Below are 25,257 nucleotides of genomic sequence, written 5' to 3' on the forward strand. Positions count from 1 at the left end.
AACAAAACGCGTTGCTCTGCCCTGCGCTGGCCCGGACAGTAGAGCCAAAAGAAACCAACCATCGCCAGCCCATCGCCGTGTGGTGTAACAGCGACCCGTGTGTACACAGAGACACACAACATCAGGAGGCCATCGGCAGCAGCAAGAGAACGGACTTGACGAAACGTTGAATCCAGGGACACGGAAATATACTTGCGGCAGGGTCAGTCTACCTACCGCGGTACATACATACACCCACAGATCTTGGTGGTGACCGTTGGTCATCCTGTTTACGACCGCACCAGTCCTGCCTGCAGCAAGGCGATCTACAATATCCAGCGGGCGCCGGCGCCGGCAAGGTTCCAGAGCCCCAGAGGCAGCAGACAGTCTCCGCGCTAGAGACACCACCCTGTACCCTTGGGTAGGACCCGCAGTGCCCCGTCCAGTCACCAGTCTTGTCGGGCCACCCCATCCACACCCCGGAACAGCCCCCTCACTCTTCGCTACCTATCGCTACAGGTACCGAGCGTGCCGCTACAAAGAGACATCAGACCAGTAAAGGTCGGAGCGTTCCTTTGCTTCGGGTTCGGGCTGCCATATCCTGTCTCGGGCTTCTCCCGTCCCTCCTTCTTCTCATCGCCACCAGTCCACCCCAAGGTACCCCATCAAGTCCCATTGTGCCCAGCCCCGGCCCCCCCATCACAGCCTGAAGGATCCCTGGACACGCGAAAAACAGGGGGGACGATTGACGCAGTCGCCTGCAGGCCGAGCCGCCCCCGAAGAAAAAAAGTGGCCTCAAGCCTTACCTAACACCCTTGCAACGTGTCCAACGACACATCATCTACCTTAATCCAGTCTGTGCAAGCTGGCAGTCCAAGGAATTTAGAAAGACGTGAGCAGCCGCTGCAGGTAGCCAAATATGTCCGACTCCCCCCAATCCAATTCAAAGGATGTCGAACAAGGTGCACCGTCACCCGGCGAGGAACCACAAATGAACGACCCTCAGGACCCACACTCGAGCGGGCTCAACCAGTATGAGTTCGAAGTCAAGGAACAGGACCGGTGGTTGCCCATAGCCAATGGTATGTTACACACCTCGTTGCCTTCGTGCCCTTCTTGACCTACCTACCTCTATCCGTCCCTATCTGCCTCTGGCCTCTGCCTCGGTGCCGGCGGGCCCTTGAGCCTCTTTGTGTCTCTTGGTCCTTGTGGACAGTCACAGACCATGATTCGTGTGTGCGCCCGCCTCCCTCGTGGGAGCGTGTGTGAGGATGTGTGTGTGTGTCTGTGTGTGCTCTAGCCGTGGCCAGACAGAGAGCAGGGCAGCACGCCCGCTTGCGCTTGCATGGCACCATGTCCATTCATGGCTGGGGGTTTGGCGACGAGAAGCAGACCCGAGACCGTCTCCGACTGGCTTCGCTTCTGTCTTGCTGCTTCCGCTACTGCTTTGGGCTTGAGAGCACTTCCAGAACAAGCGCTGCGCATACTCTCTACACTTCCATGTCTCACCATTCGTCGTCCAAGTCGCCCGAAGCGCCGCGCGCTTCTTCCTCGTCTTCCAAAGCCGATCGATGTGATGCTTATGATGCTAACATACGCAACTTTGCCCCAGTCGCTCGCATTATGAAGAATGCGCTTCCCGAAAATGCAAAGATAGCCAAAGAGGCAAAGGAGTGCATGCAAGAGTGCGTGAGCGAGTTCATCTCGTTTATCACCAGCGAAGGTACGTACAAGGACAGCCAATCTTCCTCCCAGTGTCAAAAGTCATCCAGTCAGAGGAACAAGTTGAATCTGACCTATCACAGCTTCGGAAAAATGCCAGCAAGAAAAGCGCAAGACGGTAAACGGCGAGGACATCTTGTTCGCAATGACGTCCCTGGGATTCGAGAATTATGCCGAAGCTCTCAAGATTTATCTTTCCAAGTATAGAGAAGTAAGTCTCCGTTCCACAAGTCCCTTTTCCGTGAGGCTCCTTTTGTACTAGCGATGTTATTGCTGTCTCGTGGTGTTCCGCCCGATATGACACCGAGACATGACAATGGCGGTCTTGACGGGATGGGAAAACATGAAAATCCGGCTAACTCCAGCAGCAGCAGAATCAGACAAATCGTAGCGAGAACCAGCAAAACCGACCCAGCAGCCAAGGCTACGGCGCGCCTCAGGGACAGAACCAACCTGGACAAGGCGGGTTTTCCAGCAACGATCTCGGTGGCCAGCAAGAAAGTGGCGATGCTTCAGGCTACAACCTCTATGGCGCCCAGACTGGACACAACGGTGGCGGTGCTGAAGGGTACTAAGAGCCAGCGGACCATGGCGTTTATCGGCAAGAATGAATCCCCCTACGATCCAGCAGTTCTGCAAGCCCCAGAAGCACAGGCAGTACTTTCGGACCCTCTGGTTGTTGGCCCCAAGCAGGCATCCCATCAGCTTGTGGCTGATAGGGTCAATTCAAACCGGGTCCAGAAGACGTCGTGCCCTCTTGGTACGTTCGATGATCCGGTTGCGAATGAACCAACGTCTTCAGGAGAAGTCGGTGCGTTGCAAGAAAGGCTGCACATGCGACTGTCACCGGGGAAGGATTACGAATACCATACTCACCGTTATGGAGTCTCTGATGTGTGTATAAGCATGGGGCTGTTGCTTGTTGACCCACAAAGACAAGAAGGAGCAGCCTCTTACGTTGCCATGTTTTATTACCTTTCTTTTTTTCTGGGGTGGATATTGTTTGGTCTTCAAAGATATAGGAGCGGCCATCAAAATTGGTATTTAGTCGGCTAGCTGGCGCAAAGAGTGATTATGAATACAGTCCAATTCTACTGGTTTAAATGTTGCTCTTGTATCTGATTGATTTGTTTAGTTCCATGACTAGAGGGCAATCCTACTTTTGAGTGTGTATTACCAGAAGTTCAATATGTCATGTAGACTCTTGTTAATTTCTTTTCAATCCCTACTTGGCCATTCAGCTTATCCTTGTGGGGTTTGGGACAACAGTTTGGGATGAATATCGTCCAGTATGCCAGGAGCGCCACGCATATAAGCAATACAGTATTGGACTGTAGTGTTTCCGTTCTTGGTCAGAGAGCTGGGGTTGATGCTCTTGCGTCTCTGTGGCTTTGACCGAAAAGGTAGGACATGACAACATATAGCAATTAAATTAGGACTCGACTCGAAAATGGACAGGTTATTGGTATAACGTTGTGACTTTTCATGATAATGTCTGTTGAACGTCGGGTATTTCCTCTGGCCCATGTCACGATGCGTATGATACGGAATGACATGGGGAATTTGGGGACTTGAGAGGTTGAACTTGATGATGGTGGTTATGTAATCAAGCGTCACTCACCGAAACCGAGAAGTTGACCGCCTTCCGAATCTGTCGGACACGGGCCCACATAAACTGGTGGGCACGTGCCATCCTGTGGGGGCCAAATGGAGGCTTCCCGCTCACTAACAGATCAGAAAAAAAACATTCAAGTTGCCCAGTTGCAATTGATTTGTCGTCTTTTTCATCCATCATAGCGTAAACAAACTCTTTTCAAGCCGTAACCTTGCGGCCAGCGACGAAGCAAAGACCAGACCGGAGCGGAATACCACACTGGCCCAAGGACACTCCCGTACCTTGTCTCTCGCTTCTCATTCGCTTGTAATCTCAAACTCGACAATTATGCCATTGTTGTTCGGTCAAATCTGCGACGGGAGCCGAGACACCCTTTGATCACTGTGCCATCACCTGTCCGCCACTGGGCAGTCAAGACGTGTGCATATCGAGAACCTGAACGACAGACCGAGTACTGCGTACCTTTGCTATTTCCACCACACTACCACGCTAGTCATAATCATCGTCTTTTTTTTCTGCCGGCCAAATCGATTCCCAGGGATCCACTTCCTATCGACAAAATAATCACCAGATAATAGTCCAACCCCCCGGTAGACGGCGAATATTCTCCGCCCACCCCCATCCTCGACCATGACGACTCTCACTCCGGTCGCAACCCGATCGCAGGCAACCCCGCTCACTTCATCCGCCATCAAGTCCATCCTACGAAAGCCGACCACCGTGCTCGGGAGAAGGTCCAGGGAAGAGGACGGTGAGAGTAGCGACGGCCTCCCAGGCAGCAGCCCCGCCAAGAAGAGGAAAACCGTCATGTTCAACGACAAGCTCAACATGATCAAGGAATTCGGTGGCAAGACGTTGGACGACGCAAAGCGCGAGGTCAAGCAGGCCCTTGAGGGTCATGCCCGCGGAGACGATGAAGACTACGATGGCCTGAAGGAAATCTTTTGCCCGAGCCCAAAGCGAACAATTGTCGAAGAGGAAGATGCCGATGCACCACAACCACAAGACCTCCAGGTTTACGTCGTTGCCTTGACCAGCCATGCGCCATTGCTGGACAGATCGTGTTCGGGACTCATACGGGCGGTGCTCAATTGCACGTGGCTGGACAGGGACGATGTTTTTGCACGAGCGTACATTCAGCTACTGGCAGCCTTGTCTGCAAAGGTGTATTTCAGGCAACAGGCACTCTCGATGATGGTCGACAAATTTACCGAGACACGATCCTCCACCGTCGAAGTCGTACCGGGGTTTCCGCCCGTCGATAGCGAGACCAAGAAAGAGCGGCTACATCTCGGTCTGAAATATCTCCTCGAGCTCTACGCCGATGCACGACCGATGATCCTCGATATCGTTACCCACAACTTCCCACATACCGAAGAATCGAAGACGAGACACATGGAATACATCGATCACTTGCTCAGGCTGAAGGTGGACAAGCTGGACTTGGAACGGGACATAATGGAACTGATCCTCTCGCGACTGGTGAAGCTGGACGTCGAAATGACACTGGATCTGGAGAACGACGACGACGAGACCACACGGGCGGTTCTACGGCAACTCGAAGCTTCGAACGCTAAGAGCGATGATGAGGATGACGATGCCATGAGCGACGCCGATTCGGACGACGAAGACGAGGAGGAAAGTGACGAGCAAACAAGGCGAATTCTCCTGCTGAAGAGCAAGCTGGAAACGATGGACGCCATTCTCGACCTGCTCTTTTCCATCTACGATCCCGTCTTTGCTGACCCCGATAGCCCGGAGGCACTAGCCACCTTTGAGGATCTATTAACAGACTTTGTGAACGTCATCCTCCCTCACCTTAAATCGCGTCATACACAATACCTCCTCTTCAAGTTCGCCATGAAGTCCAACCGGCTAATGGAAATGTTTATCGGCACTCTCTTCAACATCGCCTTCCAGTCTACCCGGGCGCCCGTAGTCAAGCAAGCGGCCGTCGCCTACCTGGCATCCTTCACGGCACGAGGAGCTCGCGTGCAGAGCGACCAGGTGCAGCTGATTGCGCAGACCTTCCTCGACTACATCGATCACTACAGAAACACCCACACCAGCTGCCGCGGACCGGACATACGGCGCTATGGTCAGTATTATGCGTACTTTCAGGGGTTGCTGTACATCTTCTGCTTCCGCTGGCGGGATCTGATTGATCGGGACGAGGTCCCCGCGAGCTTTGACTGGGACGACCCGGCCAGCTTCTTGGGTCAGGACTTGCCGTGGATGAAGGGTTTGAGGCAGCGGTTGCAGGTGAATATCGCCAGCAAGCTTAATGTAAGCCATCCACCACCCGCTATTGGTCTTGGGTTTCACGTTTACTGACAATAAACGTAACAACAGCCCCTAAAATGCTGCTCCCCAATAATCGTCGACGAATTTGCCCGCCTCTCGCACCACCTCCGGTTGATCTACATCTACCCCCAAATCGAAAAGAACAAGACCATCCACCTCTCGCAGTTCTTTACATCTTCGTACGCCACCGGCGGCGCCCTTCGCGACTCCGGTTTCGAATTCGATCACGAGAATTGGACGCACATCGAGGCGTGCTTCCCCTTTGATCCGTTCCAGCTACCGGTCGCCAAGAGGTGGTTGGACTTGGACAAGAATTACGTTGAGTGGAGGAGCATTGCTATGCTAGAAAAGGGTGGTGACGATGATAGTGATAGTGACGACGAGGATGACGATGATGTGAGTGAGGATGGCATGGGCGAGATTGGGGATGCGTCGGATTATGAGAGTGATGAGGAGGTTGAGGCTGGGGGCGTGGAGCATGATGATGAGAGTACGGATGAGGAGAGAGATGATGGGTACCATGGGAGCTTTAGGCGGATCTAAGAAGGGGTTGCACACCACGAGAGTGGTTGAAGTGGTGAAGTGGTTCAGGAGGAAGGTCATTATTTCTTTGTTTATTGGTTTTTTTTCCTTCTTGGTAGGGTTTCATATCTGTTTCTCTATCTGCATGGCGAATAGGCGGCGGCGGTGGGAAAGCGCATCAACCTTCGTCACTCACTTTTGGCGTTTTGGAGGGGAAAGGGAAAGGAAAAGGGAAGGGAACGGGTTGGAACTTAAAAATTGTTTTTTTTTCTTTGGTTGGGACTACAAGGCAAGGAATGGTTCGAAGGAACAGTGATGGACGATATGGAATGGAATGGAATGGGTACCTAGGATGTGAGGAGGATATACCATAGATGGATGGGCGAATTACCTACTTTCGGTTCCAGTTGTCATTGGCTGTCCATGATATGCTATGCTAGGTATGCTAAGTATGCTGTCCGTGAAGGCAGACAACACTGAGCCATCGGTACCTCTACATAGGGAACATGTAAGCGGAGGATGAATCAGCACTCATGGTGAGGAGTACCATTCGAACAAGGAGCTATCAATCTCTCTGAACTAGCGACGAAATGGAGAAGAAAAAAAGCAAAATATCAATCCATGTCATCAGCCGGCAGTGCCCGCCCGGTAATGCTCACGGTAGTCCTCACGGAAGTGTCAAGCGTGAAGTATGAAGCAGTGTCAAAGCCTTACTCATCACTTTGCTAGGCTTGCCTTGTGCTACCTTCCACTTCTCTTCGATCGATGAGGCGTTGCCTTGACCGGGGGCACCGGGGCTGGGGGCACTGCTGTGGTGAATGGACATGTGCGGGCATGCAGCGTTGCATCCCCCCTAACCCACAAAAAAAAATAGGTATTTGTCACCATGTGCATTGCAGCACCAAGCGAGGAACTTTTGGGTGCCTGGGGATGGATGGATGGATGGATGGATGGGTCGATGAATGGTTGGATGGATCTGCCAATCCCCCCCTTCCCCCGGGCCAGCGGTCATAGGCCATCAAGGTTCCTCTTTTTTTTTCTTCTCTATTCCAGTCGTCTTCTATCATCCGATTTCTATCCGCTTTGAGTTATGGATAGGCAATTTGACGGACACGGATGGATACGCATGGATGGATGAATGAAAGGATGACATATCGAGCGACAGGGCTGGAAATGACGGGAAAGGCGGGTAGCTACTTACTACTACTACTGCTACGCTGGATGAGGTAAGTTCCTTATATTGGAGACATGGAATGGGATGGTACGATCCTGGTCAATGTAATAAGGTATTTGAGTTAACGGGATGATTTGAGTTTCTTGTTGGTTTGGTGCAGTGTGGTGGTCAGGCTGTCGAGTGTCAGTGAATCTGGAGTAGACGGGAATTCATCATCCCGTCTTGTCGCTCTCTGGCACTGAACTGGTGGTTTTAATGCGTCCATGATAGAAACGGGGAAATGACAGAGATGCGAGAAACTTTGGAGTGACACTCGGAGACTTGATGTTGGTGTTGATGGCTGCACACCATATGTTTGGGTTGATTTCATGCGGAGCGTTCCGTTTCCGTCGAGATTCTTTTCGTTGAGAGTTGATCTCGGAGGGGACATGTCCGATGGTGATGATGATGATTTGGATGATATATGTGTAGAGGTATGTGTCTGTCTGTCGGGCCTGGAATTAAAGCACACATACTCCGGGCCTCTTACCATCTTTATCACCCACAGCCGATATCTCTACCAGCACAAGCCCCGTTGACTTACACCCGTTCAAGCTCGGCCTTTGCTTGCTGACATTAGTAGCACAATTCGATATCACAAAGACCCTTGAATCAGATGTATTCTTACGTCTCCTCATCCTCTTCTTCTTCCTCTTCTTCCTTGCCCTCCTCCTCTTCTTTCCCATCTTCCTGCTCAACCAAGGGACAATCCACAGCAACAACTCAACAACATGAACCCACCAAACCATCATCTACAATGATCATGATATCACAGCCATCCTCTTCTTCATCTTCCTTCTCCACCACCAACAGCAACAGCAACAGCAACTTCAACAACGACATCAACAACAACAGCAAAACCTCAACCTCCCTCTCTCTTTCACAAGCAGTCACGCCCCCAGACCTACTTCAACTTCAACACCACGACCCTTTAAACCCTCAAACCACCCACCAACTTGATTCCCCTTCGCCATTGATGTCCAATAGAGATACGGACCATATGCACACCGATACTTCTACCTCTACAGGTACTTCTCCCTCTACTTCTTCCTCTACCTCTACCACCACTACCTTTTCCTCTCCAGGCAACTCTACTCCTACCTCTACTCCTACCTCGGATACCTCTCCAGATACTTCTACCTCTACAGGTCCTCACCACCAAAAGCCCACGCACCACACCCGCCGCCGCCTGCAAGTCCGCCGCGCCCAGTCCTCCCACCGCCAACGAAAAGCCGACTACATCAAGCGTCTGGAGCGCGAGATTGCGAGTATTCGGGGGATGATTGATCAGATGAAAGAAGATATGGAAGTGTTGAGAGGGGAGAATGAGGATTTGGGGGTGATGGCGGTGAGGAGATGAGATGAGGTGTGAAGAAGATTCGTAAGGTCAAAAGGGAAGAGACATGGAGAGGGGGGGTTGGAGATTGGAGGTTGGAAGGGGGAAGGCACGGGGGAAGGCACGGGGGAAGGGGGAAGGGGGAAGTTAGATGGAGGAAGGGGCAAGTTGGATGAAGGAGGTACGCGGAGAGAGGGAGGATAGCTGGACTGGATTGGATTCGATGGAAGGTGAAGATTCGAGAGGACATAGAAGAATGTCAGTTCCAATGGATGGTTCTGTTGAGAGTGATATTGAACCGAATGGAAATGGTGAGGCGGACGGAAGGCTCCTTTTTTTTTTTCTTTCTCTTTCTGTGTTTCAATCTTTCTAGTTTCTCAATTCCTTTTCCTTACTTCTTTCCTTCTCTTCGCCCTCACGCCTTCCAGTTCCAACTTTGAGTTCTTATCGTTAATTATCTGCTGTGCCGATGCGTTGTCGTCTGCCGTCTTTGCGTTACTTGGTTCCTCCGACCATACAAATGCTTCTCCCGTACATGTATCACATCCAATAAATAGACGCCAGTCTTCTTCATCCTTAAATATGCACCTCCCTCTAGAGGTACCTCAACCTTCTTGTCCCCGGCCTTTAAGCACCCCGCGATCCGCTCCCTCGTCTTTGCCTCCAACTCTCTCTCTCTCTTTTCTTATCCGCCGCAGCCTCCTGCGACAGTCTTTTTGTCTCGTCCAGCTCCCCATCCAAAAGTGCCTGGACGCGGTACATGTCAACCACGCTGGGCTGAATAAACCCCCATTTCATTACCCAACTGAGGGTGGGACTGCAGAGCTGGAAGTGGGATTCGCATCCGGTTCAGGAGAAGCCTTCTCGTCATCTGAGATTATCATTATAGTCTCTTTATCTGGGGCTGCAGTGCTAGAAGTAGGATTCGCAGAGGAACTGCCGCTTGCCGCATTGTTGGTGCGCCGGGAGCGACGAGGTTGGTCTGGAACAGTGCTCAACTTGATTATTTTGGCAGGTGGTTGCTGATCCTTCCAGGCAAAAAACTCTCTGATGCTATCGATCGTATGCTTCGTGATGTTCCACTTCTGAAGACCGGAAGTCTTAGGCACAGCCAGGTTGAGAGCAACATATACTAACGACGGGAACATGTTAGTTTGCAATAGCGTATCTCCACTCCATGCTGGTAGTAGGAGCTCCTCGGGCGTGTTCGTACTCTGGCAGTTCCTTATCCGCTGATCTCTTCTTTGGCAGGACGAAATGATTGATCATAAACCTGTCGTGGTCGTCGAAATTTGGCCGCTCTGGCACGGTCTTTGTCGCGTTTAGTGATTCTTTTCTTCAATGGCCTTAGGGCATCGACCAGATCATTCGGATTCATCTTCGGCTCCATCTTCTATCTCTTTGCCTCACCTTTCTCTAACTCTATCCACTTCTTTATTAATTACTTATATTTGCCTATCAATTCCTCCTACTTCTCTAGCAAACCATTGTACTTTGACAGCAGTCCATTGTAATTCCTTTACTACTTATTTACGATTTTATTATAGCCACCCAATACTTTATCGACCTCCTCCAATATATCTTTCTTAATACTCTTCTCGTTGTCCCGTATAACTTACTTCCTTGAACGCCTTCTCCTTAGAGACCTCTTCATTACAACGAACATCTTTCAATGAATTCGCCCTGGTCCTACTTCACCCTATCTCTGCTCGACTTCACACAGAACACATTTTGTCCGTCATAAACGACGTCATGTCTTATCTATATAACCAACTGTCCTCGGCGATGGGATGAAATGTTCTGTCAAGACTGGATGAAAACGGCTCCAAAAACAGCCTCAAAATCATCATCCTTGCACTGTCCCGGCTGCTGACAGACATCATGTTCTCTGTCCATCTCTAAGACCCTCACGTTATCCTGGAACTCCGAATTCAGCTCTTCGTACTTCTCATCTCCAACTTCTGCTCTCAATTCGCCTTCGCTCCTGTTCGCCGTCCAGTCTTCGTGCGACTTGATAGCTGTCTTCAAATCCAGCACCTTCGCCTTTCTTCTCGACCTCCGCTTTGATGTCTTCACATAGCCCGGCAATCTCAGTCATCAGAGGATGATCAGCACTATGGTCGTTTGTCATCTGAATAACGAGCGAGGATGCAGCACTGTAGCTTGTGCTCGAATTGTCGAGATCTCCCGTTGCCATGTAGGCATCCAGGAGTTGGCCGAGTTGGTTGACAGTACATCTGCAGTAGGGCCATATCGCATGGAGCAGCGGGTTTGTGCTACTTCCAGAATGCACACAGCACATGAGAAGTGCCTCTTGGTGCGCAAATGCTGCGCGACATGTTCAAGCGCAGGGATGGATTCAATGGAATCCTCACCCGTAGCAAAGGCTGCAGCTCTGTAGCGCTCCCAGAGGCTGGCCAATTCATTGTCCGCGTTGTTGTTCATGATCGTGTTGGTGCGGATCGAGGGATGAAGTTGAGAGGCTTGATGCTGGTGCAGACTCAGAGGCTGGGTGTTGGTGCAGATCGGGGGATGAAGCTGAGAAGATTGTGAAGAGAAACCTGGAAAGAATGAAGAGGATGGTGAAAGGCTGCGGCTCGGTAGCGCTACCAGAGTCTGGTCAGTACATGGTCCGCGTCGTTGTTCATGATGGTGTTGGCGTCAATGGAGCAGTGGTGACCCAGAGACTTGGTGTTGGTGCAGATGAGGGATGAAGTTGAGAGAATTGTGAAAAGAGATCGAGAAAGGGTGAAGAGAATGGTGAAAAGAAGACTGCTTCAGAGACATGGGGCCCGGGGTTTATATGCATAGAGGTACCTTGTTGTCTCGGGTAACCATCGGCTCAACGTCTGGAAATGGTCTCCTTCCTCAGAACATCATGCTCCTTCCGGTACCAGCTTCCGAAGACTCTACCCAAGTTGAGCAGCTTCCCGCCACTGCAGAGACTTCTTCACCGTGGCACACCTGCAGTGTCGCAAGCCATCGCGGCGGTAAAAAACCGAGTTGGAGGCACAAAACGAGAAGCGGAGAGCGACGCACAAAAAAGACATCGATGATCTCAAGTCCGAGTACGGCAAGCTCCGCGGAAGAAATGGGCGATTCCTCTCCTTCAGTTGCTCTCTACATGTTTTGAAGGCACGGGCAGAGCAAGTAATCTCCGCCTGGAGCGAAGGTATCCATTTCTCGAGCTGATTTGGAAAGAAGCTACGCCCGCCCTGGTTCCAATTTGCCTTGTAGACAACTCGCCGGGACCGAGAGCTCAAGGCGATTTTGGAAGGAACAGGTCGAACACAGCCAACACAGCGTCAGGATCTGTCTCAAAGGACGGATTGGGAAGGTTATACCCAGATCTCCACTCCGCCACTTCCCCCAAGAACTAAACGCGAGGGCAGCCATGGCCAACATCTTTTGGAAGTTGCTACTCTGCAAAAGTCATGCGACAGTCTGGCAAGAGTCAATACTTGTCACGCTGCCCAGCAGCAATATTTGAACCTCAGGTGCAAGGAAAGCAGCACGAACGCTCTAATATCACAGTGTCACTGGTACTCCCTGCCTTTAATCGCCCATGTACCACAACATCAACTGGAAGAATCAAGTATGTATGTATTCCATGCGATACAAACGAATGGTCAACATTCAGGCAAAATCCAAAGAAGACGAGATCATTCGAAAATTAAACAAGTCAACGGCTAGGTTGGTATCATTCATGAATCATTTATTATCATCGAAAATGCTCAACATACCTCAGCTCCGCCGTGCACGAGCAATCCTCTCCCTCCATACTCCTAACTGAAATCATCAACCAAGCCCATCTCCATCTCTACATCCTTGGAGGTCCTTCCTATCGCCAACTTACCATCCACCTCCCTGAACCCCTTCTCTTTACATCCCCCCTTGGCCCTACAAACATCCACCACCGGAATCTCCGTGTAGGCTACCACAGCATTCACATAATTCCTATCTCTCTGCTCATAGTTTGCATCCCCGACCTCAGCCCGCAGGACCGCTTCCGGCCTTCCCCTCACCCAGTCCTCATGCTTCCTCATAATCGACATGGCTTGCTCCATCCCCCACTCTCTCTCTCTCTTTCTTTTTTTTAGCTCCTCGAGCGCCTCCATCGCCTGCCATGTGTTGATATGCTCCGGACCTGACACTTTCGCAAAGATACCCACTAGCCCCTCAAGAAGATCATATGCGCGGGCGAACTCCCCTAGAGATGTCAGCGCCGTGATGACGTCGCCGAGATGTGAGCAGGTGGTGAGCGCGGTGACCGCAGAGGGGGGGCCGTGGCGTGCGAGACTGCGCTTGTAGGCTTCTTCGGCGACGCGGAGCGAGCAGGAGAGGTGCTTGTGGGTGAGCATGTGTTTGAAGATGCGGTGGAGGAGGTCGAGGGATTCGGGCGAGGAAGGGCCGAGGGCGGAGGCGTATTCGGAGTATTGAGCCCAGAGAGCGGCTTGTTCTGCGCGGTAGGTGGGGTCGTTGGGGTCCATGTCGTTGTTGTTGTAATCAATGAGTTGATTTGAGTTTGTGTTGGCATAGGACACTGGATGTGCTGGGGGAGATTCGACGGTTTTTTCTTCTTCCTGCTTCGGCTTGGGGTTTATTTCGTCCAGCGTGAGTTTGTCGACAGTCACGCCTGATGTGGTCCCTTTGATAAGGACGTCGGCGATTCGGTCGATTACACCTCTAATGGCACTTGTGCCTAGCCACCGCTCTGTTTCGCTCTTCACCGCGGGAATCTCGTGGGATTTATTAGCTTCGACTTTGTCGGCCATGTCATAGACATTCAGCCGAAAGTACGTGTTTGGCACGTTAGCGAAGCGCCTTTTCATTTCGTTATTCGTCTTTTCGGTGTGTCGTTTCTTGCCATCTTTTGTCGGTTCATCGCGGTGGTGTATGTCTTTGGTGCCGGCCCCAAGACTCAAAACGCAACCAACTTTCGCTGTGTTCTCCAGGACTTCCGTTGCCTCCTCTAGCACTTCTCTTATTGGGTTCTTGTAGTCTTTGGTATCGTCCGAAAAATACCGGTCCCCGGCGGACTCTATGCTCGCTGCAGTTGCCCTTGCGGCTTCATAGATGGTGAAGTCCAGTTGATTCTGCTTGTGACGATAGGCACGGATTCGTCGCAATGAGCCATCTGATCGTCGAGCAACCACAAACGACTTTCCGATAGAGCGGTCACCTTTCTCGTCTCTCATTTGGGTGCCATCGTTGCGGCCTTTCATAATGTTCTTCATCCCTTTCTCGACCTTTTCCTCTCTAAAGTCGACGGAGAACTCGAGTCTTCTCTTTCGGGTACTGAAGATCTCACTGGCAATGTTCTCATACCCTGTGAGAGCCTCGGTAGTCGTCATGCGTAGCCTTCCGAATAGGATCGCAGCGATTCTGGATGCCGGAGTAAGCGTTCCATATGTCTAGGTAAGGTAGTGATGATGGTCAAAGACACTCACCCTCCAGTGCCGATACCACCAATCAAGTGAAAGTAATCGCATGGTTTCGGAATCTCCGCGAGACCCTGTTTCTCTTTGATCCTTTTCATGATCCTATCAAGCATCATGACTTCTGACAAGGCACGAACGCCCCCGCCGTCTGTATGATACCATGGAAGGCAAGGTTAGCCAGGTTACTTTACGGAAGAGCAGGCCATGAGCTTCGTACCCAGCGAGAGAATGTTGACGATCTCATCATCAGAAGACATTGTATTGGGACTGGAGTCTAAGAATATACAGAGGACCGTTATGATTCAAGGAAGTGGAAGTTCATAAACATGACATGTGCGAGGTTTTTTTGTGACCGGAACCCTTTGGCTTTGGCTTTGGGATACCGTGAACACTTATCTATGAGTTCAAGGCGAAGAACTAAAGATGGAAGGCAACCTATCTGAGCCTATGTGATGAGTTACATGTATGCAACCATGTCTAGTCCCAGCACAAGGAAAGAGAGACGGCGAGGAAGGCCATCAGGCCGGTTTCCTCCATCGTAGGGTGGTTATGTGGTTAGCCGCAAGCCAAGAACCAAGCTTTATTACCATTTTCTAACTGGCTGTTCAGGTCCATGTTTTTTGTGGGAGCGCGTCGTACCCCCTTTGGAGCTTGAGAGATGTTCGAGTGGACGACTCCATGGTGATGGTGAGAAAAAAAAAGAGGGAGGATGCAGGTTGGCGCTCTCCATCACAGCGGACTTTCAGTAGTGTTACAGGGGCTTACAGTAGACACAGTAACAGACACTGTGACCTGAGCTTCTTTCTTCAAACGACAGCGGCTCGTCCCGCTGGATATTAGCGGATGAGAGAGCGCCCTCCGCTCCGACCTTCAACTTCGCCACGACATCGGGCCACTTCCCGTCTCCATGGGTGGCACTGGACATCATCATCATCACGATGACAACAAAAACACTATCTACAGCCCTAATCAGCGCACAACTCCAGAGCGAACAGAACCTGGATGTCGATGACAGGTGCCTTATTCCGAAAATATGTATCCCCGCGAGCATCCTCTCCTGAACTTCCTCGACCTGAACGGTGTCGATAGCCCGCTCGCTCACTGTGCCAACCGCGGTACCATGGGGCGCCCTCCCCCCCTCCCTACCGCCCCTCCTGCAATGTAACGCTGCGGCTATGCCCAGTGGCTTTGGTCGCCTTAAGCGCTGACGGTTTCGATTCGACGATAGACCACCGTGAGACTTGGGGGCGGGTTGCAGCATGGATTGGTTGATCTGCATGTACCTTGGAGGAGGAGTCAGGCTGAACGCCAACGGATACAGGGGTAGGGGGACTGGGGAGGGGGAGGAGAGGGAAGGGGTCGAGTGGTCGGGTGGACAAATGTGGGCGGCCGAACAAAAAGAAGAAGAAATGCAACTGTGACGGTGGGTGGGATTGATTATATGAAGATGGTGACGGCGCTTTTTCCCATTCCTCGGACTTCAACCATTGCGATGGCTTGGTTGCTGACATGATTTGATGGTTGGTTGATATCGTTGCTGTTCACGACTTTTCTACTGATTGTTTACTTTTTGTGATACCCTTTTGCGTTGGTTTTCTTTTTTCTTTGGGGATACTGCTAGTTCTTGCTGAGAGAAAGAGTGGAAGAAAGAAAGAGGCAAGATGGTTCATCAAGGGAAACGGCACCAGAGAATCGATGGCCCGGTCAACTTGCTCTCCCTAGGTATGTCTCAGCCTGTGTTTCTCTCACAACAAAGCTAACGACGGTCGGTACCAACCAGACGGTGGAGGAGTTCGTGGGTTGTCGGAGGTGGTGATGCTTCACAGAATCATGAAGAGGGTGCAGGAAATTGAGGGTTTCAAGGAACTGCCAAAGCCATGCGAGTACTTCCACATTATGGGCGGAACCAGCACTGGAGGGTATATTTTTCCTATCTCTTTGGTTTGAGGGGGTATTTCCCTGAGACTGACCTGTTTCTTTCCCACAGACTGGTCGCCATTCTGCTTGGCAGGCTACGCATGACCACTGAAGAAGCTCTGGCAAAGTACTACGACTTGGGTAAAGTCATTTTCCACAGGCACAACAAAAAGAGGCTCGAGATCAGCGCAAAGTACGGAGCAGAGGCACTCGAAACAGTAGTGAAAAAGCTCGTCCAAGAGCGAAGAACTAGCGAGCTCATGTACGACCCGACTGACGAGCCAACCACTTGCAAGGCGTTTGTTTGCGCCGTAACTTCCGCAAAGATCGGTCCTCCACGGCGGTTTCGCAGTTACTCTTCCAAAGACCGGAAATACAGCAACTGCAAGATTTGGGAAGCAGCTCGAGCGACCTCCGCAGCGCCGACCTTCTTTGCCCCGATGACCATCAGCCACGATAACGTACCGGAAGAATTCCTTGACGGCGCGCTGGGGTATAACAACCCCATCACCGAAGTCCTGAACGAGGCGGGCACATCTTTGGATCCGACCCTCAAGCTGGGATGTATCCTGAGCCTTGGGTGCGGCACCAAGGCGGACAAGACCCTCAGGAGGTCTGGTCGGTGGTTCGGCCAGGGTCTTTCTTGGGGCTGGCGAATGGGTAAAGTGATGAAGGACAGTTTGACGGACCCTGATCCCAAGCACATCGATGTTGCCAGATTCCTCGATGGGTGGAACGAGACATACTTTCGCTTCAGTGTTCCTGGCGCGGCCGATGCGGTCAAACTACCCGAGTACAAGAAGATGAAGATGTTGGAGAAGATGACGGAAAAGTATATGGATATTCCTGAAGTCGCAGCGCAAATCGAAAAGGTGGCTAGGATACTTGCTGAAAGGAAATCAGAAGGAGCGTGGATCGGCTTGGTCTGTAAGTTCACCATTTATTTCTAGAAACTGTTGCCGTTTATATTCGGACACTTATTTTGCACAGGTCAGCTGGAAAAGAGTGCGGTGGCCATGTCGCTACAAGCTCGTCCAATGGGATTGTCTAGCAACTTCTTCACTGGAAGGGCTGACATTCTCAGGAATATGGCGAAAGTGTTGCTATCAGACCCAGATGGACGTAACCAGCGGCGCCGGGAATATCTTCTCTGGGGCATGGGCGGTATCGGAAAGACGCAAATCGCCTTGAGGTTTGCCGAGATTCACGGAGACAGGTAACATGTTTCTTTGAACATTGCCACCCTTCTGGACTTTCACTGACATTGAAGTACCTTAGGTTTGAACACGTCTTCTGGCTTGATGCCACCAACAAAAACACAGTACAGCAAAGCTACCACAATATCGCACTAAAACTTGGGATACAAACAGACAAGATCGAAGAATCTCAGGCGGTGGTCCTGAACTGGATGAATGCCTCCAATGGCAGATGGCTCCTCATCTTCGATAATTACGCTCACAAGGGCGACGAGTACGGCCAGTACAACGACATTATTCCTAGAAGAGGGAATCTGCTATATTCTAGCAGAACCAACACACTCCTTCAAAGGCTAGGCCCAGAGGCTGTCTCGGAAGTCCGCGAGATGGACGATGATGAAGCCACTACCTTCTTCATCAAAACTCTTCACCGCACGATCGTGGATCCGGAAGAGCGGCAGCAGTGTACGGCTCTAGTCAAGGAGTTGGGTTGTCTGCCATTGGCCATTGACCAAGCCGGTGCCAACATCCACATGACAGAGCGCAACATTGAAGACTACCTTACGGAGTTTCGAAAGAGGCGGGACAAATTGCTGAGGGAGAGGCAGGAGTCAACGACAGGCACAGACATGGAAGGTGATCCGGCTGTATATGTCACCTTTGACTTGTCGTATCTCGCCCTTCGCAGGCAATCCCGAAGGATCAACGAAGATCAACACGCACGCGACTACGAAACAGCCATAAAGATTCTCAACATCATTTGTTTCTATCACTACGATAACATACCCGAAGAAATGTTCATGAGAGCGGCCAACTGGCGAAGCGAGCAGCTCGAGGAGGAGGGACAGCAAGAAATTCCCATTGATCAGCAACTTGGGGGAGACACCGACCGCAACGCCAATATCATCATTGAGCTCGACGAGGACCGAAAGTGGGATCCGACCTGGTTCCGCCGCGGGGCCAACATCCTCAAACAGTTTTCTCTCGTGAGGATAGACCGACATCGGTCGCTTTCCATGCACGTGCTAGTTCACTCCTGGGCCAGAGACAGACTGGACACCTCAGCCAAAGACCAATACGGATTCACCGAGAAGGAGTCGTACGCGCTCTCCGCTCGATGCATCCTCTTTGAGTCTATACCCGAATTGTCTCGCCCGGAAGAGTTCAGCTACCGGACAAAAGTGGTACCGCACGGCCTCGCACTCAACGAACACGCACCTCCAACAGCTATCGGTGATTTGTACCGTGAAGCTCACTACGACAAGGTCTGGGCCCTCGCCAATGAAAACGTTGGCAACTGGGAAGAAGCAGAGAAGTTTTTGATCTCCTCTATCCAACGATACAAGCAGAATAGCTGGCTGGACGAAGGACGCGCCATCGAAGCCATTGACCGACTAGGTGACTTCTACGTTAAGCGTCAAGACTGGCACAAGGCCCACATGACGCTCCTTGAGGCCTACGAGCGAAATAGATACATTTGTCTCAAACGGGACAGGGTCTCGTACGTTCGGGAAAATGGTAAGGTTATTGAGACGGATTCCGAAGAATACGTTACACCCAGAGAAGCGGGAGAATACTGCAGGCGTGTGATTACCTCCCTCCGCCGTCTAGCCGATCTCCTTATGGAAGCCGGATACCCCGAAGGCCGACTCGAAGCCCTCGAAAGAGCCGACGAGATGATCTGGGAAAGCGGCATCAAGTCTGACAATGAATACCTCCAGCCCTGTGGCGACCAAATCATCGAAACAGAGTACTGGATAGAGAGGGGTCAAAACCCCAAGGCCGTCGCGAACCTGACCTGGGAAGAACAAGATGAAATATACAAGGAAATCGAGAAGATGAAGGCAGACTATCGCAAGAAACACAAGCTCGTCGACGAAAAAATGGACATTCACAAACAAGACGCCTACCGCAAGGAGATCCTTTCTTCCACTACGCTCTCCTTCCACGAGAAGACGGACCTCTTGTGGGCCCACTACGACGAAATCAAAGACATCTACGGCGACGACGACATCATGACCCTAATCGCCTCGGAATCCTTGGCCAAACTTGGTCTCCAGTTCCAGGAATCCTTACCCTCACCATCATCATCATCATCCCATACCAACAAACCGCCGCCACAACTACAGCAACCACCACCCCGCCTCCCCTGCCCCCTCCTCGTCCACCGCAACGCCCTCGCCCTCGCATCCAAAAAGTACGGCCAAACCCACTCCCACACCCTCGTCTCCCTCGAGCGCCACGGCCTCACCCTCTTCAAACTGAACCGTCTCCGCGAAGCCTTGAAACTCTCCATTGTCTTTAAGGACCTCATCACCGCCAACCACAGCGCCAACCACGACTACTCCATCATTGCCGCGCAGCGCGTCAAGACGGTTCTGCAAGTGGGCGATCCGCGGTTTAGTGACCACCGAATCAAGGGCGTGGGCGGCTGTTTTGCGGGGTGCACGGCGCAAAGCCACCGAGAGACGGCTGCGAAGTTGGGGGTGAGGAGGGATTGGTTGAATGCCAAGGGGGAAGTGGTGGATGTAGTGGGAGATTTGGAGAGGGGGTACATGGAGATGATGGAGGAGACGAGGCAGAATCGGGAGGATCTGGAGCTGGCGGAGGGGGTGTGGGCGAAGAAGGAGGAGGAAGGGAGTAGAGGGGTGCCGATGGGGGAGGAAGAAGTGGTGATGATGATGCAAGTTTGAATTGATTTTTTAAAATCCGGTTTGAATTTTTTCTTTTATTGGAGAGGATGGGTGGGCTAATACTTGGATTGTTTTCTTTTTGTAGGAAAATGTTTCTTATTGTGGCTTTGGTGATGAGGAGGTGGAGGGAGAGGATTTGGGGAAGAGGGAGTTGATTTACTGTGCCCGGTGCCGAGCCGTTCTGAAAGGCCACTTTCAAGACTGTGGTTCAGTTTATTGTAGTAAGGTCTTCCTGTCTAATTTAATAGTGGTTTTCGGTTGTAGCTTTGTACCCCTCGTGTGCTGGATGATATCTATTCCGAACTGGACCAAACATCAGTAAAACCAGAAAGGACGAATGGTAGGACTATTCATCATCATCTACAGGACATTGAAACACATACCTATGCTCCTTAGTTATCTGTATCTTGACATCCAAGCTGGTTCTAATCGTCTACACTGTACATAACCCACCTCCCGCCCAGCCCATCTTTCATCTCTCGTCTCCAGTCTTGCACTGCCCATCTCTCATTCCTCATCTCCTACCCACCCTACCCGTCTTCACCTCGCAGTCACAGCACCATAACCTCTACCAATCCTCTGCCCCTGTCCCCATTCCTTACCTTAATAATCACTCTACAAAGGTTATCTCTAAAGACGACCCTAGCAAATTAACGGTAATTGTTCATCTGGCATCTCCTAACTTCTTCCCCCTATGGACTGAAAGTGAATAAAGACGAATCTGTACAATTTCATCATCTTTGTTTTGTTGGAACCATACCCGGCCGGGTTCATGTTGTGACTTTGAATCTGAATTTAAATATGATACCTACCTAGGTAACTAGATACCTAGGCTTCATAGCAGTAGTTACCTAGAAGTACCTCAAGCTACCTAAAGGTATCTAAAGGTATCTACAGGTAGCAGCTAGAGGTAGAAAAGAAAAAAAAAAAAAAAAAAAGAAAAAAAAGGAAAAAAAGGAAAAAGGAAAAGGCTATTGAATCGTGACAGGTAATAAAAGTACCTACTTACCTACCTACCTACCTACCTACCGTACTTAATAGGCTTGTATCAAAATAAAATAGACAAGACAAGGCAGACAACACGAGTTTAGCTAGGTGTAATTAGGTGTAATTAGGTGTTGAAGAGAGTGAACATGTGTGTTAGTAGTATGACTATTTGGCTTTGTTGATATACACTTGATGAGAAGGTTAGAGGTAAGTAAGTTGAGAGAAGGTAGACTTTGTGCGGAGCATCTGGTGGTGGCCGAAAGGTTGTTAAGGAGGAGGAGAGGAAAGAAAGGGGTGATGATGTTAGTGATGTACCAGGTCCAGGTACTAGTAAAACGATAATCTAGAAGAGCGGAGCGAACGCTTTTGGTATGCGTGAAAACAGGGCATAATCGTTGAATTGAAGAAAAGAGGACGCAGAGACTTTGGAGAGAGGCGAGGATGGTACCATTCATTGTTCATGAAAGTAATACCTCAGGCTGAACACTGACTTGTGAAAAACAATAGCACATGATAGGAGTCAAAAGTGAGAGACACATCACCATATACGGACACCAAAAGTACATGACTTAGTTGATTACCATAGTAGATATTTACTGAATCATTGCAACGTCGTGCGTTCTAACATGTTTCCCGAACCCATCATTTGAGGAGGGACCCTACACCGGACTCACCGCAGAAATGTTCTTGTTTGATAAACATTTCTTAAACCCACAATGTCAACATCAACATTGAAGAAAGCGTGTACCACATGTTCGCAGCAAAACCTAAGACCAACAAACTCCGGCCATTCCAAACCATCCAACCGTACCGACCTGCCAAACCATCTTGTTTAAAATCTTTCGAGCGCCATCTTGTTCCTGCGAACCTCGATGTTGAGTCTATCGGTCTGTTGCAACTGTTAGTATCTTGCTCTTCCCAGCATCCTCTCCCCGAACACAAAACACTTACGTTCTCAGTCATGGTCTCAATATACCTATTACTGAGATCCAGACCCGCGCCAATATCCAGGGCACCGTCCTTGAGCTCCTCGGCAACTTGCTCCATCAGCGCAATCTTGGTGTTGATGGCGTTCTCGTTGTGGTCCATCTCCTCATCATCCTCCAGCGCGTACTTCTTCTTGTTGTCAGCGCCGCCGCCAAGTCCCAGCTTCTTAGGCTTCATGTTGGCCATCTGCGCCTGTGAACGGTTCTTGTAGAGCTCGCGCGCGTTCTGCTCGCGGATTTCCTTCTCCTCAAGTTCGGCTTGAAGGCGGTCCCTATCCATCCTGTCAAGCGTCTTCTTGCTGTGGCCGACAGGCAGGAACATGGAGCGATTAACTCTTTCAAGTTCCTTGACCCTTTCCTTGGCCTGACGGGCTTGGGCGGCTGTAGCAGGGTGTTAGCTTCAGGTCATTCACTACTTCGTACTTGGTATACATGGCAAGAACTAACTTCCGTGGTCAATGTTTCCCTTGGCATACAGCAACCTCTCGTTTTGCTCCCTCAGCTGTTGTCGTGCATTGCGCATGTTCGCCAGAGCAGCATAACTCGTGTCCATGGTCCGATCCAAAGTGTTGATGGTGGCATTTTGCTCATTCACAATCTCGTTTCGGACATCAGTGAACTCCACATCCTCCTTCTGCTCCTCCGTGAGCTCCTCCTGTGGCACACCATACTTGTTGCCATACAGTTCCTGGGGGGACGGCTCATATCCATCAGGAGGAATCTGTCCGGGCTGCTTGTTGTCGCCATATGTAACCGGGTACTGCTGCTTGTTGGAAGACGGTTGAGCAGAAACGCCCGAGTTGTAGTTGGAGCTGGTTGAGGGCGCATAAGGGTTCTGGTGGCTGCTGGAAGGGGTATCGTATCGGTTATCACCATATTTATCCGTGGTGCCGAATCTCTCGTTCGTGTATCTACCCGCAGCAGGCGGCTGCTGAACCGGACCTCCGGCGGAGTAAGGAGGAGGAGCTTGTTGGTTCTGGTACGGGGACGGACCACTGCTAGCGGTGCTGGATAGAGTAGATTGAGACTGAGCAGGGCTCGCGTGCTGGTTGGCATACGGATCGGCCGATGGTTGCTGGGCATAGGGGTTCTCGGCGGCAGCGGCCTCCTTGTTCTTCTTTCGTCCGAATGACCAGCCCATTTTGGGAAACTGTGATGATTACAATACTCAGTACACTTAAAGTTATTGGAACAATGGGTATGTCAAGGAGATGGAAACTGATGTGTTGTGATTGACAGGATGCGGTGGAACTGGAACGAGAGGAAGGAGAAAAGGAGTAAAATGGATGGAGGGTTTGTTTTTTTAGGGAGAATAATCCATGAGCATGAGGGAAACAGGGGGATACAAGTAGTTCCCGCTTGGAGAACACTTCCGAATGTCTTGACTGGTGTCTGGAGAGCGTTCCAGGTTTCTGTGCTTCCTCCGACGGCCGATGGAGTGCTGTAAATGATTGGGGAAGGCCCGTAATACAAGCGTTGTAACCATGTTGGCAAGGAGGTCCCATGCTCATGTGTAGGTATGTAGACAAGTTGCAGGAAGCAGCAGCAGCAGCAGCAGCAGCAGCAGGGGGCGATCTGGAGATGCCTGCATTGGCCACCGAGTGGGAGGGAAAGTGTGGACGGATCTTGCGGGTCTTGTGTGTTTGGCCTGTAAGCAGCCATTTTCAGGTGTTTCTGTTACGCCAATGGCGGCGTGGAACATGTTGACCACTAACACCGACGGATGGCCTGCTTCCGCTGTGTCCGCGTCTCGCCCATGCTGAGATTTCGCCCTTTTTGGTTCTCTTTTTGCGAGACTGTCCGTGGGCTGGTTGGTGTTGAGGCTGTGTTGACCATTCCTGGCTCTCTTGGCGGTGGACGTGCCGGCATTCATCGTCACCCCATGTCCAGACCAGTCAAGAGATGTTGTCTGATGTTTCCTCCAAGGGTCCAGTCAAACGGAAGTCGAAACATGGATGGTGTCCATGGGGCCTCCTTTTCCGCTGGTTCCTGGCTCCTGAGTGGTGGGGGAGACGCTGAAATGCACAGGAAAGGGCAGTGGAGAAGGGCGATCCAGGGGAAAGCGGGCTTGAACGTGTCGCAGGCTAGGGCTGGACTGTGCTAGTGCTGGGGATTTGGATGCTATGTGTGTATTCGATAAAATGCTTACCTTGATCCCACACGCCAACGACCGCCATATTGATTTCTTCTTGGTCTTCTTCTTGGTCTCCGTCTTCTCCGTTTGCATCTGAGCTTCGAGGTCGGGGTCGGCATCACGGCTGGCCCAAGTGTTGGTTCTCCATGTGGTCGTGGATCCCCAAGTGCTGTATCTCTGGGCCGGCTTGGGCTTTTCCGAGATATCGGCTTCCTGCCGGAGGGGTTTCGACATTTTGTGACCCATGTTGATGGATGATGGGTATCGAACTGCTGGTGGTCGCTGTCGCACCTAGTTCGGTGATGGATGGCTGAGATGAGGCCGTGGGAGGCCAACGGGCAACAATTAAATAGAGTTGCCGGGTGGTGTTCTTTTGGCAGGAAATGCTCCCCGTCGGCATGGCCTTTCGCCTTCGCCCCTCGTTACTTGATCAATGAAGTGAATTCCTGCTGAGACTGGTTTTGGAAAGTTCGAACAAAGAGACGGCATCGAAGCCTGCCGAGCTTGCCTGGAGTGCAGAATCCAGAGGGTTTGCGGCAGCTGCTGTTAAGAAATGACCAGCTGGTCGGCATTTGATTGCGGGCAAATGGCGGTTGGGTGGCAGTTGTGCAAGTACCGGATAACTGCCATGGCAGTGGCCTTAATTGCCGTGGTGTTAGTGCTCTGTTCGGAGGAGCGGCAGGAGCCGATACAGTTATGGTGAGGAAGGAGCTGAGAATTACCTTACACTGCAGGAACATGGAACATTCGCTTTCAGGGCGGGACTTGGATGCGCACTCTGCACAACTCAAGCGCCAGGCACTCCGTCTTGATACTGTACCAAGTTTGATGCAAAAAGCTGATAGTACAATTCCAGGAGTTTCTCAACTCGCCGCTGGTTTTTCTGCTTCAACTGTGGTCCGGTGTTGTTTGCAGCTCCACGTTGCAGAACTGTGCCAAGGTATTGAACCCGTATGTAACCAGCTGTATGTATTAAACAATACGAGATGCCGACAATGGCTACCTAGCAGATAACCAGGCAACTGCTTGCGTCTTTCTGGAATCAAATACTTGCAATAAGATCAGATTACCGAAAGACATCAAATGACGCCATCTTTCATCTCTTTAGAATGAAAGGAACTGGTTTGAATGCCTGGGGGGCAGTAGTACCTACATAATCTAAGCATTCAGATACTTACCATTATTCCCAACAATGCACAGACCGCCATAAGC

The 25,257-nt window shown here is 51.0% G+C and overlaps 8 protein-coding genes across 8 annotated transcripts; 4 read left to right on the forward strand and 4 right to left on the reverse strand.

The window, feature by feature from the left end:
• Positions 1-898: 898 nt before the first annotated feature.
• Positions 899-2,276, forward strand: NEUTE1DRAFT_106626 (uncharacterized protein; the record flags this gene model as incomplete). The annotated part of the gene is made up of 4 exons (XM_009859029.1): positions 899-1,061; positions 1,592-1,702; positions 1,785-1,912; positions 2,070-2,276. 4 exons carry the CDS (start codon positions 899-901, stop codon positions 2,274-2,276), a joined length of 609 nt encoding a protein of 202 aa, XP_009857331.1.
• Positions 2,277-3,946: 1,670 nt separating this feature from the next.
• On the forward strand, positions 3,947-6,553 carry NEUTE1DRAFT_134053 (uncharacterized protein; the record flags this gene model as incomplete). Its single annotated transcript, XM_009859030.1, has 2 exons — positions 3,947-5,602; positions 5,669-6,553. 2 exons carry the CDS (start codon positions 3,947-3,949, stop codon positions 6,161-6,163), a joined length of 2,151 nt encoding a protein of 716 aa, XP_009857332.1.
• A 1,191-nt stretch (positions 6,554-7,744) lies between these two features.
• On the forward strand, positions 7,745-8,715 carry NEUTE1DRAFT_126979 (uncharacterized protein; the record flags this gene model as incomplete). The annotated part of the gene is made up of 2 exons (XM_009859031.1): positions 7,745-7,789; positions 7,939-8,715. The coding sequence occupies 2 exons, from the start codon at positions 7,745-7,747 to the stop codon at positions 8,713-8,715; spliced, it is 822 nt and encodes a 273-aa protein (XP_009857333.1).
• Positions 8,716-11,113: 2,398 nt separating this feature from the next.
• NEUTE1DRAFT_51643 (uncharacterized protein) lies at positions 11,114-11,266 on the reverse strand (the record flags this gene model as incomplete). The annotated part of the gene is made up of 1 exon (XM_009856982.1): positions 11,114-11,266. A coding segment is annotated over one exon (153 nt), but the record flags the coding sequence as incomplete, so codon positions are not given.
• Positions 11,267-12,359: 1,093 nt separating this feature from the next.
• On the reverse strand, positions 12,360-14,389 carry NEUTE1DRAFT_74639 (uncharacterized protein; the record flags this gene model as incomplete). Its single annotated transcript, XM_009859032.1, has 3 exons — positions 12,360-14,076; positions 14,142-14,280; positions 14,350-14,389. The coding sequence occupies 3 exons, from the start codon at positions 14,387-14,389 to the stop codon at positions 12,477-12,479; spliced, it is 1,779 nt and encodes a 592-aa protein (XP_009857334.1).
• A 1,315-nt stretch (positions 14,390-15,704) lies between these two features.
• Positions 15,705-20,200, forward strand: NEUTE1DRAFT_74640 (uncharacterized protein; the record flags this gene model as incomplete). Its single annotated transcript, XM_009859033.1, has 5 exons — positions 15,705-15,854; positions 15,913-16,051; positions 16,120-16,976; positions 17,040-17,265; positions 17,328-20,200. 5 exons carry the CDS (start codon positions 15,794-15,796, stop codon positions 19,936-19,938), a joined length of 3,894 nt encoding a protein of 1,297 aa, XP_009857335.1.
• A 1,285-nt stretch (positions 20,201-21,485) lies between these two features.
• On the reverse strand, positions 21,486-23,197 carry NEUTE1DRAFT_74641 (uncharacterized protein; the record flags this gene model as incomplete). Its single annotated transcript, XM_009859034.1, has 3 exons — positions 21,486-21,814; positions 21,877-22,292; positions 22,359-23,197. 3 exons carry the CDS (start codon positions 23,050-23,052, stop codon positions 21,758-21,760), a joined length of 1,167 nt encoding a protein of 388 aa, XP_009857336.1.
• A 568-nt stretch (positions 23,198-23,765) lies between these two features.
• Positions 23,766-24,291, reverse strand: NEUTE1DRAFT_134057 (uncharacterized protein; the record flags this gene model as incomplete). The annotated part of the gene is made up of 2 exons (XM_009859035.1): positions 23,766-24,011; positions 24,061-24,291. The coding sequence occupies 2 exons, from the start codon at positions 24,289-24,291 to the stop codon at positions 23,787-23,789; spliced, it is 456 nt and encodes a 151-aa protein (XP_009857337.1).
• Between the last annotated feature and the right edge of the window lie 966 nt (positions 24,292-25,257).

The sequence above is a fragment of the Neurospora tetrasperma genome (assembly GCF_000213175.1).
Source record: "Neurospora tetrasperma FGSC 2508 unplaced genomic scaffold NEUTE1scaffold_81, whole genome shotgun sequence".
NCBI lineage: Eukaryota > Fungi > Ascomycota > Sordariomycetes > Sordariales > Sordariaceae > Neurospora > Neurospora tetrasperma.